Raw genomic sequence first — 16,688 nt, forward strand, 5'->3', positions numbered from 1 at the left:
CCAGTTTCATAGTGCTGCTGCCACAACCCAGTAGAGGGCCCCCACCCGCCAGTCAAAACCAATGATTGAAATAAAGCCTGAACATAGCAACCTTCTTTCTGCTAACCCCTTTGATGGGGAAGCTCCAAAGGCCAGATAATGGGGGTTTCATGGTTCAGGTAAGAAACCTCCCCAAGCTGAGTTTTCTTTATCCCTGCTTTATGTATTATTTAAGTGAAATTTTAAGTGAGGCTACTTTTGGTTAGGTCCCCATTACCAAATTTTGTTGACCAAGCAAATTCTATGGACAGAGAAGCCTGAATAATAAAGGGGTTATGCCAGAACATTCTGATCAGATCAGCCTCCTTGTTAGCGCCCCACCCTGTTAGGCATTAATTCTATGCCCTTTCTGCATAGACAGCAAGAAGCCTTGGGTTTCTGCACTCCCCCTTTCCCTTCTTTCTTCTAGCATGCCTGCAAGGAGAAAACCAGAAATATTCATTTCTGCTTTCAAAATAATCAAAGATCTATGTTACATCCAAACTTGGTGAAACTCTGGGTAGTATGAACAAAACATTGTTTAAACTAGTCAAAATTTAATGCTGGTTCCAATTCTGTTTTTTAATTAATGCTAGTTCCTCCAGTTCAGACATAATGAGGAACTCAGGCTAGTTCAGAGGCAATTCTTTCTCATTGCCTCCTCATGGTCATGCTGAGGAAGAGGTGAGGAGAATGCATGAACCGGGACTTGCTGCTGATCATGCTACATTAGGTGTTACTGCTACTCGTATAAGCATGATGTCTAAGCCAAGCCTTATTACAAATAGTCTGTTCCCAACTGCAGAAATTAAGAGCTGCAGATAAGGCAAATCACCTGCAAAGGCTGGAAGAAAAAATAATAAGTAAACTTGGCCTTTAGCAAAGATGGCTCTTATCAACAATTAATAATTAAGAAAACTAATAGTTCTTCTATTAATTTCTCAAAGCATTTAAAGACTGTCAAGTTGTTCAACTAGACAGCCAAGCAGTTGATGATTCTGGGAAGGATTAAAAGATTAAATGTATTTAATTGCAGGAGCAGCAAATGTTTGAAGCGCTTCTAAATTATTTGTTTAGAAAGAACAGCAAAGTCAGTCTTACTCCTTTGTTGGCAGCAATACAGCATTCTGCTATTCTCAACCAGAGGCGAGGGTTTGAGTGGTAAACCTGGACAGCTTCTATCAGACATTCAAAAGCAGCTAAAGGTCTCCCAATGTGTAAAAGCTGAATGCCACAGTTATACAACAACTCATAACGCTTGTTAGTCAATAAGGTGCACATTGGTCGTCCTGAGAACTTTTTACCTGCAAAAATAAGCAGATAATATTAATTGTGCAGTGTAAGAGGAAAGAATTGGAACAACATTGCTAGACAATGCCAAGTTTGAATTAACTTATATCCTAAATACCACCATTCAGTATACTACTTCGCAGTGGTCACTCTATTTGGCTTAAAAACAATCTTCTGGGGTAAACTCATTTCCATTCATATTTTATGGACTGAGGGAATGGGATGAGAAATATTTATTTATTTATTTATTTATTGCTTGCTTGCTTGCTTGCTTGCTTGCTTGCACTTGTATGCTGTACCTCTTAGCCAAAGGCTCTCAGGGCAGCTTACATAACACCAATAAAACACCAATAAAATAGTTCAAGTAACAATGAAATAATAAAACAACAAGAGACTAAAACTGCAAAAATAAAATAACAATAAAATTAATCAATTAATAATAAAACCATTTAAAACAGCCCCTGAAATATCAATAATAGATATTGTCCGGCAACTAAACACTTGACATTGTAGCAGCAGCAACAATATGCCACTATAAAATCACTCACCAAAAAGAGAAGAGTAGAGACTCCTGGCAGATTTCTTTTTGGCAGGAGATTCGATTAGTAGGCTGCTAGTACGGAGAAAGCTCTGCTTTGTACGTTCATAGCCATACATGCCACTTCATGGCCTTAACTTTACAAGCCACAGAAATAGCTCCTATATCTTCCTCAAGTATACATATGACTCTGTTCATGCAAGAAAGGTACTCTCATGATCAATTACCCAATGGCTGTAATTTCTGGTATATGTTTAGCTGTTCATACAGCTAATGGAGTCTACCACACAAATAATACCTCTCAAAATCAGTTTTGGCTACTTGTATATCAGCATTTAACTAAACAGCATCTGGAAAAAATTAAAGCATCAATGTATATAGAATAAATGCTTTGGAGAAACAGATCTCTACTGTTTTTATTCCATTCTGTAACTGCTATATGTTGGAAACAATAATTTTGCTACCCAACATTAATCTGCTTCAAACACTGGCAGAGGAGGCAATTTTCTATTTTGGAGTCCACAGATTTAATTGCTAACTCCAATTGCATATTATCAATATATCTTACCTGGATCTGTGCCACCTGTTCCAAGCTGTGCACAGGCATTGTCATTTTCCTGCAAAGCCTTTTTAAAATAGAAAATTCCTAAATTGTGTTTCCCCATGGCAAAATGGATGCATCCAAGATTATTCCAGAACATGCATCGTAAGCATTCCCCTGAGATAAAGGGAGGAAATAAATTTAGTCTTTGTAACCAACATTTTTCATGCTTATCTACATATTGCTCATCTTCACACTGAAGTGGAGTTTCATATCAGCATTCCTTAAGTAAGAAACCTAAATCTAAATGAAGAAATTAAAAACAGTATTTACCTTGCATTTTTTTCAGCTACAGAGACTAAGCATGTAATGGTCATTTCTTTTGTTCATTTGGTCTACCAGGAAGTAGTAGCAAATGAAAGTTTGAGGATCTAGACAGAATACAAAAATCTTTCCACTAGATGCCCCATCATATACTATACCAACTTTAGCAGAAGCTAGTTCATTTTCAAATCACTCCTTCCAAACATGAATAAAACTAAAACATGATAACATCTTAAAACAAAAGCCAAGTTTCAATTGTTTTTAGAGTCCATATTATGCCTGTTACTGTGTAAATGTGGTCAGAAACATTCCTACATATCATAAAATTAATGTGACAATTATAAAGCTATCTATCTTCAGAACACATTATATCATTCCCTAGGAATTTTCCTTAAACACCTATGATAAATGATGAGTGAAGTGATGGGTTAGAAAAGTCTATTGCATATTTTACTGTTGGGAGTGGTACTTGTCAGTCACTCAGTGGGCACAGACAGTTATAAAAAACCAATTTTTTTAGGAGGGTAAAAGTAATAATTTGACCAAGACCTAAACAAAAGGTGAATTGGAGGTCTGCATTCCAAAATAAAAAATACTCTTCTTTTGAATTAACAGTTTCTGCTTAATTTACCTATTTCACAGAAGAAAAACTAAGAAGGCTTAGAAACAAGCAAATTACCAAAGAAAGTGAACAAAAGGCAGTGGTGAGTTCTGAGAAACAAATACTAAATCATATTTTTGCCTCCACAAAGCACAACTAAATACCCGTTTCACAGAAGGCAAAGTGGTGATGCTCATGAGACCTAGAATCTTTCTTGGAAATGAAAATCGTGTGGCACTGGGAGATAACCCTTTATATTCTGGCCCTTCAGTTATTTTAGTTTTGAAAAATTTTTAAAGTAAAAAAAAAAATCAGAAGGGGCAAAGTATACAGTCACAATGGGCAAACAGGTGAGGACCATAGGACTAAAGATACAACCATATTCTGACATGTAGGAGAAGATCCAGTGAAAACAGTGAGATTTAATTCCAAAGAAACATTTATATAATTGCAAAGTAAGCTAATATAAGTGATTTGTTAAGCAGCAAGCATTCCAGTTAAAAATAATTTGTAAGGTGTAACAAAGAAAGCACCAGTAAAAGGGAAAATACAACCACTTCTACAGAGGCTTTCAATGTTGGTACAAAAATCACTATTGGATTTCTTAATTGTTGATGCTCAAACAGAATCCAATGTTAAGAAAAAGGAAACTACAGACAAAATCCAGTAGAGATGTTTCTGTAGAAACACACATTTTACAACAATTGGGGAAACGGGGATTAAAGTGTAAAATGACATCATGTTTCTCCAAACATACACTTTTTTTACCTGTTTTCATAAATCCTGGATGTTCAGCTATGTTTGAGCTGTTCAACAGCTTCACTGCTTTCCGATAATTGCCTCTCAAGTACTCAAAGTTGCTTTTCAGAAAGAGGGAAGGAGCAGACTGTGAAGAGCACAAAACCACAGTTACTGATATGTTAAAGGATGAAATACAGTTGGAATACTCCAGTTATCTACATGGGAAAAGTAGACAGTGCAGAAATGGCTGCACACCCCACAATTAGAAAAACATTCACCATCTTCAAGGAGACCCACAGCAGCAAGCTGGGATACTGGCCCTTTTTTTGAAGGATGCTCATGAAAGGGGGCTTGTACCATTGTTCTAATTCTAATGCTAAAACGCTACAGTGTACAAGTACTAACCTGTAAATGAAACATTATGAAAAAGCAGAGTATGCAAAGTCAATTTACACTCTGTATGCTATCATAAAGTGCCAAATTCTACAGCAGATTTATAGACTGGATGAATATGATTAATAGCATAACAATCCAAAATCAGAAAGGGATTGAAGGAGAGCTCCCCCATTTAAAGGAAGAGAAATCTCAACCATATATTAAATTTCCAAATGAGAAAAATCCTTTTAGATTTTCTCAAGCTCATGACCTCCCCATCAAATAGTATAACAAAATGAGTCTTTTAGAATTACAAGTCTATGTGATTATCATGACAAGAGTCATAAATACTTACATTTCCAGCTGTATTCATAACAGATTTGATCTCCCTCTTGCAAGCTTTTAGAGATTTCATCTGAATATAGGCTCGCACTTTATACTGTTAAAGATTAATAAGTAATTTCATTAATATTGAACTAAAACTATGATAGCCTCTCAGAAATTATGTTCCTTTGTGTATCATGTGATATAGTATGACATGCATGAATATGACAAAGTATAAAACACAAGTGTTCCAAATGGAATATTTAAAGTCAGATCAGAAGGTTTTAAAAATAGCTTTCAAGGTAATTATAATACTGGTAATTAAAATTAGTAGCACACTAAGCACTATAAGGGCCATCTAAAAATCCATACCATTTCTTATAGTGCAATTCTGTACATGTCTTTTCAGAAGTAAGCCCCACTGAATTTAATAGGACTTATTCCGAGGTAAGTACATACAGGACTGCAGGATTATGATCTTTTCCCAAAATAAAGAATTTACAACTGCAGAACAAAAAGTATTTTAAATTATGCTTACAAAATAGAGATGGATGTTTCTAATATTAAAAGTAAAACCTAGCTCACACATCCAAAATAGTTCAATGTTTTAGCCATGAAATACCTTCAGTATCATGGAAAGAAACACTGTTGTGAACTGAACTATTAACAATTAATTGGCCAGCAGTCATTTCCACAGTCAAAGTATCTGGAAAGAGTATAACCATGATTGTCAAAACAATGACAATCTGCTGCAAACTGCCTATACACACACCCCAGTCCACACCAAACGCCTTTTCTGCAGTATGTACTCAGGCAAAGAAAAAGAACACATATTTCACACATATTAACTAGCTTTGGATCATTTCTAAAATGCATGCAATATCTTCTCAAACGTAATTAAATATACCCAGGTAAGAGGAATGAAATCCTGGATCTAGTCCTACCTGATGTATTTTAGACTTAGCAGCTTCTGTCAGGGTTCCACTTTCAGCTTTGTGATTAGAAGTTTCCTTACTAGTGTTATTACCTGTCTGATCACAAATTGAGAGGTGAAACAGCTGTCAATTTTTGAAACCAATGAGTATGCTACATAAATATTCCCCACAACTCCCAAAACATGGTTATGAAGGAGTATCTCTCTACCCTAACCATGTTACTAAAAGGCATTGCCAAAAGAACAGATGCTTTTACTTAATAGCAAGCAGTTGACAGACAGGCACACAAAATGGGTACATGAAAACAAAACATCCTGACACAGTGCATATTTTATGGCAGGAAATCATAAGTTAACCCCCAATTCCCAGGGATGCACATTGTGTGAGAGCTTACAAATACCCTGTTTGTACATTCATTGTGTGATAGCCAAACCAGACACTGGTTGGATTCATGCAAAATGTTACACCACCTGGGTAATTTTAACCACAGGCACAGCAGAGATTGTTTCCCCACACCCCACACCCCATCCCTCTATCCCACCCTATCCCAGGTTGTCTCCTAAGGCCCAGCAAGCCATTTAGCATGCTTCTGTACTGGCCACAGTTGCGAAAGTTAGAGTAGCCTCACTTTAGTAACACTCTAAAAAGCATGTGGATTCTGTAGCAAAGGGTGCTTTCCGCACACCCCAACTTAAAAAAAAATTCTAAAGAAAGTTAGCAGTGAACTACAAAGTCACAATTTGCATGGACACAGTACACATGGCACCAACACAGTAGCCCACCCATAACATTTTAACTTGCAAGAGATGCTTTGTCCACGAGTACAAAGCATCCTTCACAGAAGAATCTTCAGGAGGACTGGGGTGTGCTCAAGTAACCCTGGGTTGTCCTCATTTTCCAATCTGTGGCTAACATAGAAGGAAAAGGGCATTCTAACCCCCAAAAAGTGACTTGGGGGATATCCCCTCAATTTCCCCTCCTTTGAAAGATACCCAGGAATTTTAGTGTGTAAGGAAGATCCTAGAGTCTCCTCAGTTTTGCAATTTACCTCAAGTGGATAACATTTTAGAAAGAGGCAAAGCCCCCCACTAGGAAGGAGGGTGTAATGTTTGTGATTTGGTTTTTTGACTTGATCATGACTTATTTTTATCTGGGCTTGGACAACACAATAAGACATAGTGGATTTATGAAACCCTACTAGAAATCATGGTTAGTTGGAATGAACCCTGCAGGAAGAGTGCTGGGTTCAGATAACACACTAGCTTACTATAGCTTATTAACAATAACTTAACATGCCATTGTTGTGCAAACCCAGTCTGGGCTTGCATATGTTAAGCCGTGGTGGTTTAGCATTTTGTGTGGATCCAGCTCTGAATTGTTTATGAGTTAAACAACCCAGAGTTAACTTATGATTTGTTGGTATGTTAACTATGGGTTGTTTAAGCCATAAACAACACAGAATATCGAGGTTCAGGCACCACACTAACAACCTACACATTGGCTCATTTATGGGTTATGTAAACCGCAAGCAGTTTTTGAGCAACATGCACTGCAGCAAATCATAGGTTAATTTATTCACACACAATCTGCAATGTAAAGTGGGTACTGGCTCCCTATCTTAAATAAATGCATATCCAATGTTAAGATGGTACAAGAAAGCAGACCTGTTTGGCTGCAAGGATTTCTAATTCAAATTGTGAGCACTTCCAATCCAAACAACATTAAATCTCATCATGGTTTTACATGGCTATTGAATTTCAAGCCTGACAAAAGCTGAATGATTGATTACTTTGTTACTATGTTCCCCCAGACCCACCTCATTTTTCCCATTTTTATTGTTGCCACCTTGTGAAATCATTTTTTCCAATACAGCAAGCAGATGCAAGGCTTTCTCAGCTTGGCAGGTCAGCAGGTATAAGTCCACAAGCAGAAAGCATACTGCCTGGGCAAACTTTTCCTCTAGAAAACAAAAGCGCAAATATTTAGTTTTTCCCTCAAGAATGGTCAAATCACCTCTTATTTTGGAATTCCTTATGAAAACCAGATACCTTTATACATTTTTTCAGGTTTAGGTGTTGACCCTGATCTCGCTTCAAGATAACTGACCAGAACTCACAAAAGTGCACACAATTTATAAATTGGATTCAGCAGACTTCTCTTTACAGGCATGACTGCAGGAGTAGACTCCATCTACTTTTATAATTATGCCACATTTACATACAACTGAGATGAAGATGGTCAGAACTCTGTGTATTTGTTATTGAACAACTTGTCTTGACTAAATACACTTTTATAAATACAGTTCTTCTTGAAATTAGAATTGGGAAATGCAACACATATAACTCTATGTCTTCAATATCAATCTTATATCTTATATGTCTTGCATAACTATAATCAAGGAATATTTGCCTGCAATGAGAACAGTAGCGGGAGCCTCTCAATCTTCTGTAGACCTACCAAAAGGTTCAATGAATTGGTAAAGCTTTTCTCCCACTGTTATTGCTTCTGTGTATTGCCGCAGATGATACAAAATAACAGCTTGGTTGTAGTACAGCATGCTGTTTTCAACATCATCCAAGCCATCCATTTCTTCAACAGCTGAATGAACCTGGTGGAGCAGACATATGCACAAAACACAAACCTGTTTGATCAGTTTCTATATATCAAAAAAAAAAAAAAAAAAACTCCATTCCAGCAATTCACCTTAAAGCTTCAAATAGGAGCTACTTTTCCTAAATGGCCCATTTGGAAGAGGTGATAAAGATTCATCAGGGCTTCAAACCATTCACATGTAAGCTTCACAGATAAAATAGCATTTTTTGCCTCTGGCTGGGTAACTGAAAAATCAGAAGCCCTCTTCCCAAGGACATCAAATGCTATCTCTCTCATTCCAAAAGTCACAAAACAATTCTCAAGGAAACAATAGGAGACTGAGAGCGAGGTTCTCACTAACAACTTCTAGCATTACAAACGGCCTGCTTGCCAGTCAGAGTGAGCTCTGATTTTGTTCAGTTTCATTTAGTGGAGCATGTCATTTAGATCTACTCAAGCATAACTTGGTCCTTTAAGTACCTGAACATGCAATTTCAGAAATCTCAGGGCATGAAACCCTGATGCATTCAGCCCATCCTATCCATACAAAAATACTTTTCCAGAGGAACTCTTTACAGGAGCTGCTGCTTATATGCCATCTTGGCTCCTCCCTTCATCATCCTATCCATGTTTACTTTCAAGTCCCAGTGGGCTACATGTGCAGAGGATGATAGATTTAGGCAACTGACATTCCAATCTTTTATATTTACCTTGAATTTTTCATGTATTATCAGGATGGTAAGGGATGTTAGAGAGAGGCACCATTTATATTCTGGTCATGAGTGAAAGTGGATCTAGAAGGGTGTATGTTTAAAGTGAAAAATGGCCCATCCTACTGGCTTTTCTTCTTAAAAACGTAAGCACAGAAGAAAACAGCATATAATCCCATGCAATGTCCTTAGTATTCCCTTCCCTTATACAGAATAATAATTTCTGTAGAATTTCTTAGAATACTAAGTATTAGAATAGTGAAATACTATAATAAAATACTATTAGTACAGTATTCTACTAGTATATTCTGCTATAGTAAATATTATTAATACTAAGAAATTAATAGAATACTAATTTCTTAGTATTCCATTATTCTACAGAATAATAATTTCTGTAGAATTATGGGTGCTGAGAAACATCTACACACATTACAAGGGGCTTTTAACAACAAAGTGGGGCCACAAAAATAAATCCACCAAACAAGCAATCACACAAGGCAGTACCTGATTTTTCAGCTGGTTAAGTGTTTGCTTCAAGTTATCTGTTGTTGTCTGATTACTCTTACAGAACTCTGCTACTGCAACATTCAAAACTATTTTATAATCATCTTTGTTTATTTCTTGCAAGCAGCTAAGGTGTTGCAGACAAGTGTCATAGCTTCCAGCCTGTAAATATGTTAAAAGTACAAGGTTTGAATGGATATATTTTAAATATCAAAAAGTAATATAGAATGCAAAAACATTTGCTGCTACTTTAGAGAATATACTAGATTGTACCTGATGCCACTTTCTCCATTCTGGAAGAAGCCATGTGTGTCATCCTCCCTCCCTCTATGTATTATGCTTAATATAAGGCTTTCTGGCTTGGTAAACAACAGTATACCATGAAATCCAGTGTGGCATGATGGTGGGGACCTGGGAGATCCAGGGTTTAGTCCCTACTCAGCCAAGAAGCTTACTGGGTCACTTTGGGCCCATTACTCACTCTCTGTCCATCCTTGTGAGGACAAAATGGGGTGAAGGGCTATATAAGCTTCCTTGAGTTTCTCACAAGAGGCAAAAAGACAGGGTATAAATATAATGTAACAAATAAAGCCTAACATTAGTCCACTTCAGACTGATCAACTAGGACTATCTTACTAGAACTAGCATTATTTCTAAGCACTCCTGTCTCAACTTACTCTTCCTGCCTCTCTTCAACAAGTCTCTTCTGCATTTCCCAGCCAGCCCTTCATTTCTTAAACAGCATCCTGCAACATCCAAACTAGGAAACTGCTTTAAAGCCAACCGCGAAGCTAGGATATGAATCCAGGATTACCTGAGGAACCAGTTAGTTGCTCTAGATATCCCAAAAGTATGCATGCACACAGCTTATTCCTGATCCCCCAAACAATAGTCTTGGACAGGCCTTAGGAGACTGAAGGGAACACTTACCTGTGAAGCTCACTGGGTGATTTTGGGCCAGTCATCACTCTCTCACATTCTATCCTACTGCACAAAGTTGTGGTAAGGATAAAATGTGGGGACAGAGGCACCATAAGCTCCTTGGATAAAAGGCAGGATGAAAATATAATGTAATCATTTGGAAGATCAGGAATTGATACAGGCAATTTCTTTTCCTATGACAATAGCAGTAGCAGCTGAATAGTATTCTTCTTACAAAAAGATTGGACCAAATGTTGAGGAAGCTTGCACATAGCAGGGTGTGTCTGTAAGAAGCAATGCCTACCTGCAAGACAAACTATCCTTCTTCAAATGACAGCATACTTTTGTTTGCTATGGAAAACCAGTAAAGTCAGGCAAATCTCAGTTTAATTTTTCTAACCTTAAATTCAGCACTGACAATGTTTCCAGTCTTAAATTGCCTCATTCTGAAGTTTTTTTAAGCTTTTAAATATTTGCCTTGATATTTGTACACAATTCTCCTCATACCTGCACTTCAGAAGCAATTTTGCCTTATTTATACATATTTTGCAGCAATTTTCCTAATAATGCATTATTATTTTTACTAGCATATGTATTTTGGTATATACCTTCCCCCATATACCCATTTTAATGCACACTTTGAACTCTGTTGCAAAATTTGGAGAACTACAAATTCGAGATGATAGAGGAGTTTCAATCATGTCTGGTTTGATAGTGCACAATACGATAAGATGGCATTAAAATGGAAAGCAGGTAAGTATCCCACTTATCCCTAACTCCAGTAATCATGTCTACAAATGAAGTGCTGATGGACATAGTCTTACATTTAAAACTGTTGTACGTGACATGGGTTCTCCCATGCTGGTCAGATCAATTCCTTAGTCCAGGTATGATCTGAAAATGTCATCTAGACTATGTTTCCTCTGCAGGAAATTAATATTACATTAGCATACTTGTAGCAATTATCCATTTCAAAGTGTGCAGCCATATTTAATGTCTAAGTGGGTGATGTGAACTAGAGAACTTGTGAGTTTTAACATTGGGCATCACTGAACACAAAGTGGAGTTGGCAATTTCATGTGAAAAAAGAGGACAGAAAATGAGTATGGATCTCTTCTTCCACATGCACAATTACAAACACATGCTACAAATTCATAATAAAGGTATTACCTAGTGAAACATAATACATTATTATGGTATACATACAACTTCAACTATGCAACAATACCTACAACAATCTACAGTGGACTTGAGAATCTCTCATTCTGAATATGATTTTCATTGTGCTAATATTTATTTATTTATTTATTTCATTTTTATACTGTCCTATAGCTGAGGCTCTCTGGGCAGTTAACCAAAGTTAAAATTAAACAAATGTTAAAAAGACGCAAGCATTTATTTAAAAGAATAAAACCATAATAGCAATTGCTGTTTCAGTACAGAAGCATAACATAAAATAAAATGGAATATATAAAAACAAAATCAAAAAGATAAACTATTAAAATACTGAAAAAAGAAAAACAAATAACATAGTAAATAATGCATATTTTTTAGCATGCTATCTTTAAAATCAGTTTACCATAAAAGCTTGCAGTGCACTGTTTGATAGCTCCTTTTCTTGATCAGTGATCCCAGAAGAGGTACCTGCTCCTTCATGTTTCTCTGTTCCCTGATCTGCAAGACAAATTAAATGTTGGAACAATACTTAACTCTGGCCATATCTTCAAACAATTTTAGGGGAACTTTTCAAGCTATTTTAAGAACAGTTTCCATTCATACAGAATAGTTCAAGGAGCAACTGACCCACCAGAGTAGTTTCTTTGGCTCCTCAAATCTAACAAGATAGATTTCATCATTAATAATTAAGCTCAAACTTGGGAATGCTGCTGGAACCATCATTGCTCCTTTTGTGATAGATGGCAACTGCTACTGGGAACGCTTTTGTCCAACTTTTTTGCACTCTTCTTTTTCTTTGAAAAGGCTTTACAGGTCTCTGTTACATATATGTTGGTTACATTTAGATTACCAAGTATTAAAATAAGCTGTGATAGATCAGATCAAAGGCCTATCTAGTTCAGCATTTCTGTTCGCACAATATTCTGTCACATGTCTCTTGGAAGCCCACAAACTGGACATAAGCAAAATAGCACCCTCCATATTGCCACCCTCCCCATACAAATTTTGCTTTGTTTTCCTTTCAGTCATATGAAGAATTCCAAATTACTGAAAAAATTGCAGGCTGTTTTATGGCTATTAACTTGGCTAAATAAAGATATTAGCCTAATGCAGATTTTGGTTAAAAAGTATGAATGTCTGCAGGCTGGAAGTCCAGTGAACCCCAAACATATTATGCTTAAGCAATGAATACCCAGGGAAAACCAGTAGAATAATGAGAGACATAAAGAAAGCAGTGCTTCTGTAGATTATTTGTTCTGCATTTTGAGAAGGTGGCAATAGTTGGAATTTATCACAGCAAATTAGAAGGCTGAATCTGCCAGACAGTGCTTTTCAGTATACTGGACAGCCCTGTTCTCTATTATATTTGGTCATTATATCTAAAAATTCCTCAAAGAGGGTCAAGATTCAGTGTGCCACACAACCCACATTATTACAAGAGATCATCAGGCACATTTTCAGTTTCTGTGGAGCTGACTACATAAGAAGCAGTATAACAGAATACAGTCACTCATTATTCTCCCCCTTAAATGACAGTGCCTCAGAAAGTCTGCCCTTTTATGAGAAAGTCACACTGCAGTGCTCTGCAGAAAGATTCTCACATATAGCCTTCAAATACATGATGCAGCAACTAAGCTCAAGTCAAGCTGTTCATTTATTTATATCCCACCTTTTTTCTTGCAAAGAACTCAAGGTAGCTTACATAAATCTCCCTGTCACCATTTTATTCTCACAACAACCCTGTGAGGTAGTTTAGGCTGAGTGTCTATGACCCAGCGAGCTTCATGGCTGTGTAAGGACTAGAACCTAGACCTCACAAGTCGCATTCCAGCATCTCACTACACTGCCTCTCAACCAAGCAGTTCTGGTTTGGCTACTGAACAGGAAACTCTGGGAACTCTCAGGTATGTTTCTTAATTTATTTAAGGAAAGAAAAGTGAGATAGCAGGTGCATATTTTTAAAATTCTGCCGCCAGAAGAAATCAGCCTAAATCACAAAGAGAAAACATTTTCTTTTAGAATGCTGTTGGGATACTGGCCTAGAACCACCTGCACAGTGCGGCCAGATGTGAAATTCTCCAAGATTCAACATCCACATTCTCTATGATCATCATTTCCATACCGCCCATGCACATGGTGATTTTCAACAATGCATACAATCACAACAATACAATAAAATGCTATACAAATGGAATCAATATTAACATGATTTTAAAATAGCTAATACAGTAAAAATGAACCTGTTAAGAAAAAAAAATCACCTGGGATGGGTAATCTTCTCAATCTCCCGGGTAACTAAGTCGATCTTTAAAGGCTTCAGCAAAAAGAGCTGTCGCAAACTGGGTCGGCACCAGATGGGCCACCAAGGCGCCTCCCCCATGTTGCCAGCCTCAGAGATGGCACTTTGAAGATGACCTCAGAGTTTGAGCACAGTGCCCAAAGAGACTGAGAGAAGCATTCCAACAAGTATTGTGGTCCCAAGCCATATAAAGCTTTCTAGGTTAAAACAAGCACCTTAAATTGGAGCCAGAAACATACAAGTGGACGAGAACTGATTGTATGTTCAGACGTACAGGTCCCTATAATACATTTGGCTGCCACATTCTGCATGAGTTGCAGTTTCTGAACTTTCTTCAAGGGCAACACCACATAGAGTGCATTGCAGTAATTTAATTTAGAGATTACCAGGGGAACGGTTACTGAAATCAGGTTATCCCTGTCCAGATAGGAGTATAGTTGGGCTACCAGGCACTCTGACCCACTGAGGCCATCTGAGCCTCAAGTGATAAAGATACATCAAGCAGCAACCTCAAGCTATGAACCTGCTCCTTCTGGGGGAGTGCAATCCTATCCAGAAGAGGTTGAACACCCTTCATCTAGCCAAAGGAATCTCCCATCAAAAGCATCTCAGTCTTTACTGTGTTGCTGAACAATATTCCCTAAACATCACCATCTGGAGATGGCCCTCCATATAGGAGCAGAACCACTGCAACACAGTACCCCCACTTGTAACTCAGAGTCTCTCCAGAAGGACACCTTGGCTGATGGTATCAAAAGCATCTGTGCAGCAACAGGGTTGCACTCCCTGTCTCTCTTGCCATAGGCCATCATACCGGGGGACCAAGGCTGTTTCCATGGCAAACCCTGGCCTGAACTCCGACTGAAAAGGAACAGATAATCAGTGTCATCCAAGAGTGCCTGGAGTTGCTTGGCAAGTACCCTTCAAGAACCTTTCCAGTAAAGGGATATTAGCCACTGGCCTAAAGTTATTAAGGTCTTCCGGGTCAAGGGAGGATTTCTTCAGAAGTGCTGTCATTTAGTTTCTCAGGACTGTCCTATGGCGGGGGAAGAGTAGAAATGACAACTTTAGCCTCCTTTCATACTCCTCCGTTTTCCTTCAGGGAGCACCAACAACTGCTCTTCGCGTTTAGCACAATTCAAAAGGATAGATGGTTCCCGCGCCCATCTCCGCTCTCTTTTATCCTCGTCCAACTCCCCTTCAGCCACAATGCTACTACTAGCGACAAGAAAATAAGAATCCTATTTTAAGAAATACTCCACAACTCGGCTTGGTAACCCACCCGCTGGCCAGCTCTAAGCTATGCTGCGGAGGAACACTTGGTGGGCACTCTCTACTCAGAGACCGAGCAAGCGCGAGTGGCGGTATCATTCCGCCACGAGCACCACAGAGGGCCTCGCGGAGGAAAAACAAGTGCCCCGGGAACAGCAGCGCGCCTCTAGGAGTTAGCGCCTTTGTCCTCACCTCCGCTTTTGTCCGCTGCCATTGATGTCGCCGGAACTTCCAGCGGACAGGAGACGGAATAATATTTTAAAACCTCTCAGGCCGGCACGTCCTCAGTCGTCTCCGCAACGGCCCCGGCTCTGAAGAGCCGTCCGGAGGAAGACCAGGTGGGGTAAGGGGCTAATTTCAGCTAATATTGCCCCCTCGGCTTTTGACGGAGACCTCCTTTTGCTTCCGGGTTAGGTTTAGAGGAAAAGATGAGCCCCTCTAGGCTGAAAATGGCCTCTCACTGGTTGGAGCGTAATGATGTCACGCGAGACGCTTCCGCAGTGGGCGGAGTTAGGATCTTTCCACGCTTATGCGGGCGGCAGCGCGGTGGTGAAGAAGAGTGGTGTGTTGCCTCAGTGCGCAGAATACCGGATATAGCAGTGGGGTGGAGATTTTCTTGCGGAAGGGAGTTTAACTCCCTTGACTTTTGCATTTTAATGCCAGGGCTCAACGCTAGAATGCAGGAAATAAACAGTGTGTGCGCCTTGATGTGCAACGTACTTATCGGTGTTGCTGCTGAATCACCTAAATCAGCCAAAACTGAATAGTTTATGAGCTGCAATGCTATGCATAGTTAGACGGAAAAGTTCTATACCTCCCAGCATTCTGCAGCGAGTGCGGCTAGAGTTAGGGGACATTTTCCCTGCTTAAACGTATATATGATTTGTACTTTTAGGTGCAATACTGTGCAAATTTGGACAGAAAAAGGCTACAAGGAAGCTTTATTCCTATATTTTTTTTAACGCACAGGCTTGTGCATTGTTGGGAAGCACCGTACCGATATTTCTGCTCACTTGTTCACATGCATGCCACCACCACCAATTCCTAGTTTACAACTGCTTCTACATTATTAATAAGTTAAGCATAACCTCCCATCCAAAAAAACTGTTTTCCAGCTCTAATATGTTTGTGTTCACAGAAAAAGGAGTGCATGTACTGTCTTGCCTTTTAAGCTCATTCAAATGATAGCATCAGAACAGCGTTTCTGCTGCCCTGGCACTAAACGTCTTAACTTTAGAACAAATGTTGTTTTGCTGTAGAAAAACTATTTGAGCATAGTATTTCAAATACATTTTAAAAGTAAAAAATAATATTAGCATCCATAACTATGTACATGCCTGGCTGCGATTTGTCTAACAATAACATGCTTTTAAAACTGGGTATGCTGTGGTGATCAGCATTAGCCCTGTCATGTTTATGGTGGCACAGGCACCAATGTCACCACTGAAATCAGATTCATCACATCTAGGATGGGACATGGAGTTCCACAGGATGTGGTGGCCATCAGTGTACATGGTTTTAAAGGTT

The 16,688-nt window shown here is 38.6% G+C and overlaps 1 protein-coding gene across 1 annotated transcript in view; it reads right to left on the reverse strand.

The window, feature by feature from the left end:
* The window catches only part of CNOT10 (CCR4-NOT transcription complex subunit 10), a 30,398-nt gene extending 14,820 nt beyond the window's left edge, over positions 1-15,578 (reverse strand). Inside the window, exons 1-10 of the mRNA XM_044419146.1 lie at positions 15,354-15,578; positions 11,994-12,088; positions 9,494-9,655; positions 8,145-8,295; positions 7,504-7,646; positions 5,697-5,783; positions 4,784-4,867; positions 4,081-4,198; positions 2,415-2,564; positions 1,086-1,322 (exon numbers count right to left, since the gene is read on the reverse strand). Coding sequence (XP_044275081.1) covers positions 1,086-1,322; positions 2,415-2,564; positions 4,081-4,198; positions 4,784-4,867; positions 5,697-5,783; positions 7,504-7,646; positions 8,145-8,295; positions 9,494-9,655; positions 11,994-12,088; positions 15,354-15,375 — 1,249 coding nt within the window. The 5' untranslated portion in view covers positions 15,376-15,578. The remainder of the gene's footprint in view (positions 1-1,085; positions 1,323-2,414; positions 2,565-4,080; positions 4,199-4,783; positions 4,868-5,696; positions 5,784-7,503; positions 7,647-8,144; positions 8,296-9,493; positions 9,656-11,993; positions 12,089-15,353) is intronic.
* Positions 15,579-16,688: the final 1,110 nt, after the last annotated feature.

The sequence above is a fragment of the Varanus komodoensis genome, unplaced genomic scaffold (genome assembly GCF_004798865.1).
Source record: "Varanus komodoensis strain SLA01 unplaced genomic scaffold, ASM479886v1 scaffold10, whole genome shotgun sequence".
NCBI lineage: Eukaryota > Metazoa > Chordata > Lepidosauria > Squamata > Varanidae > Varanus > Varanus komodoensis.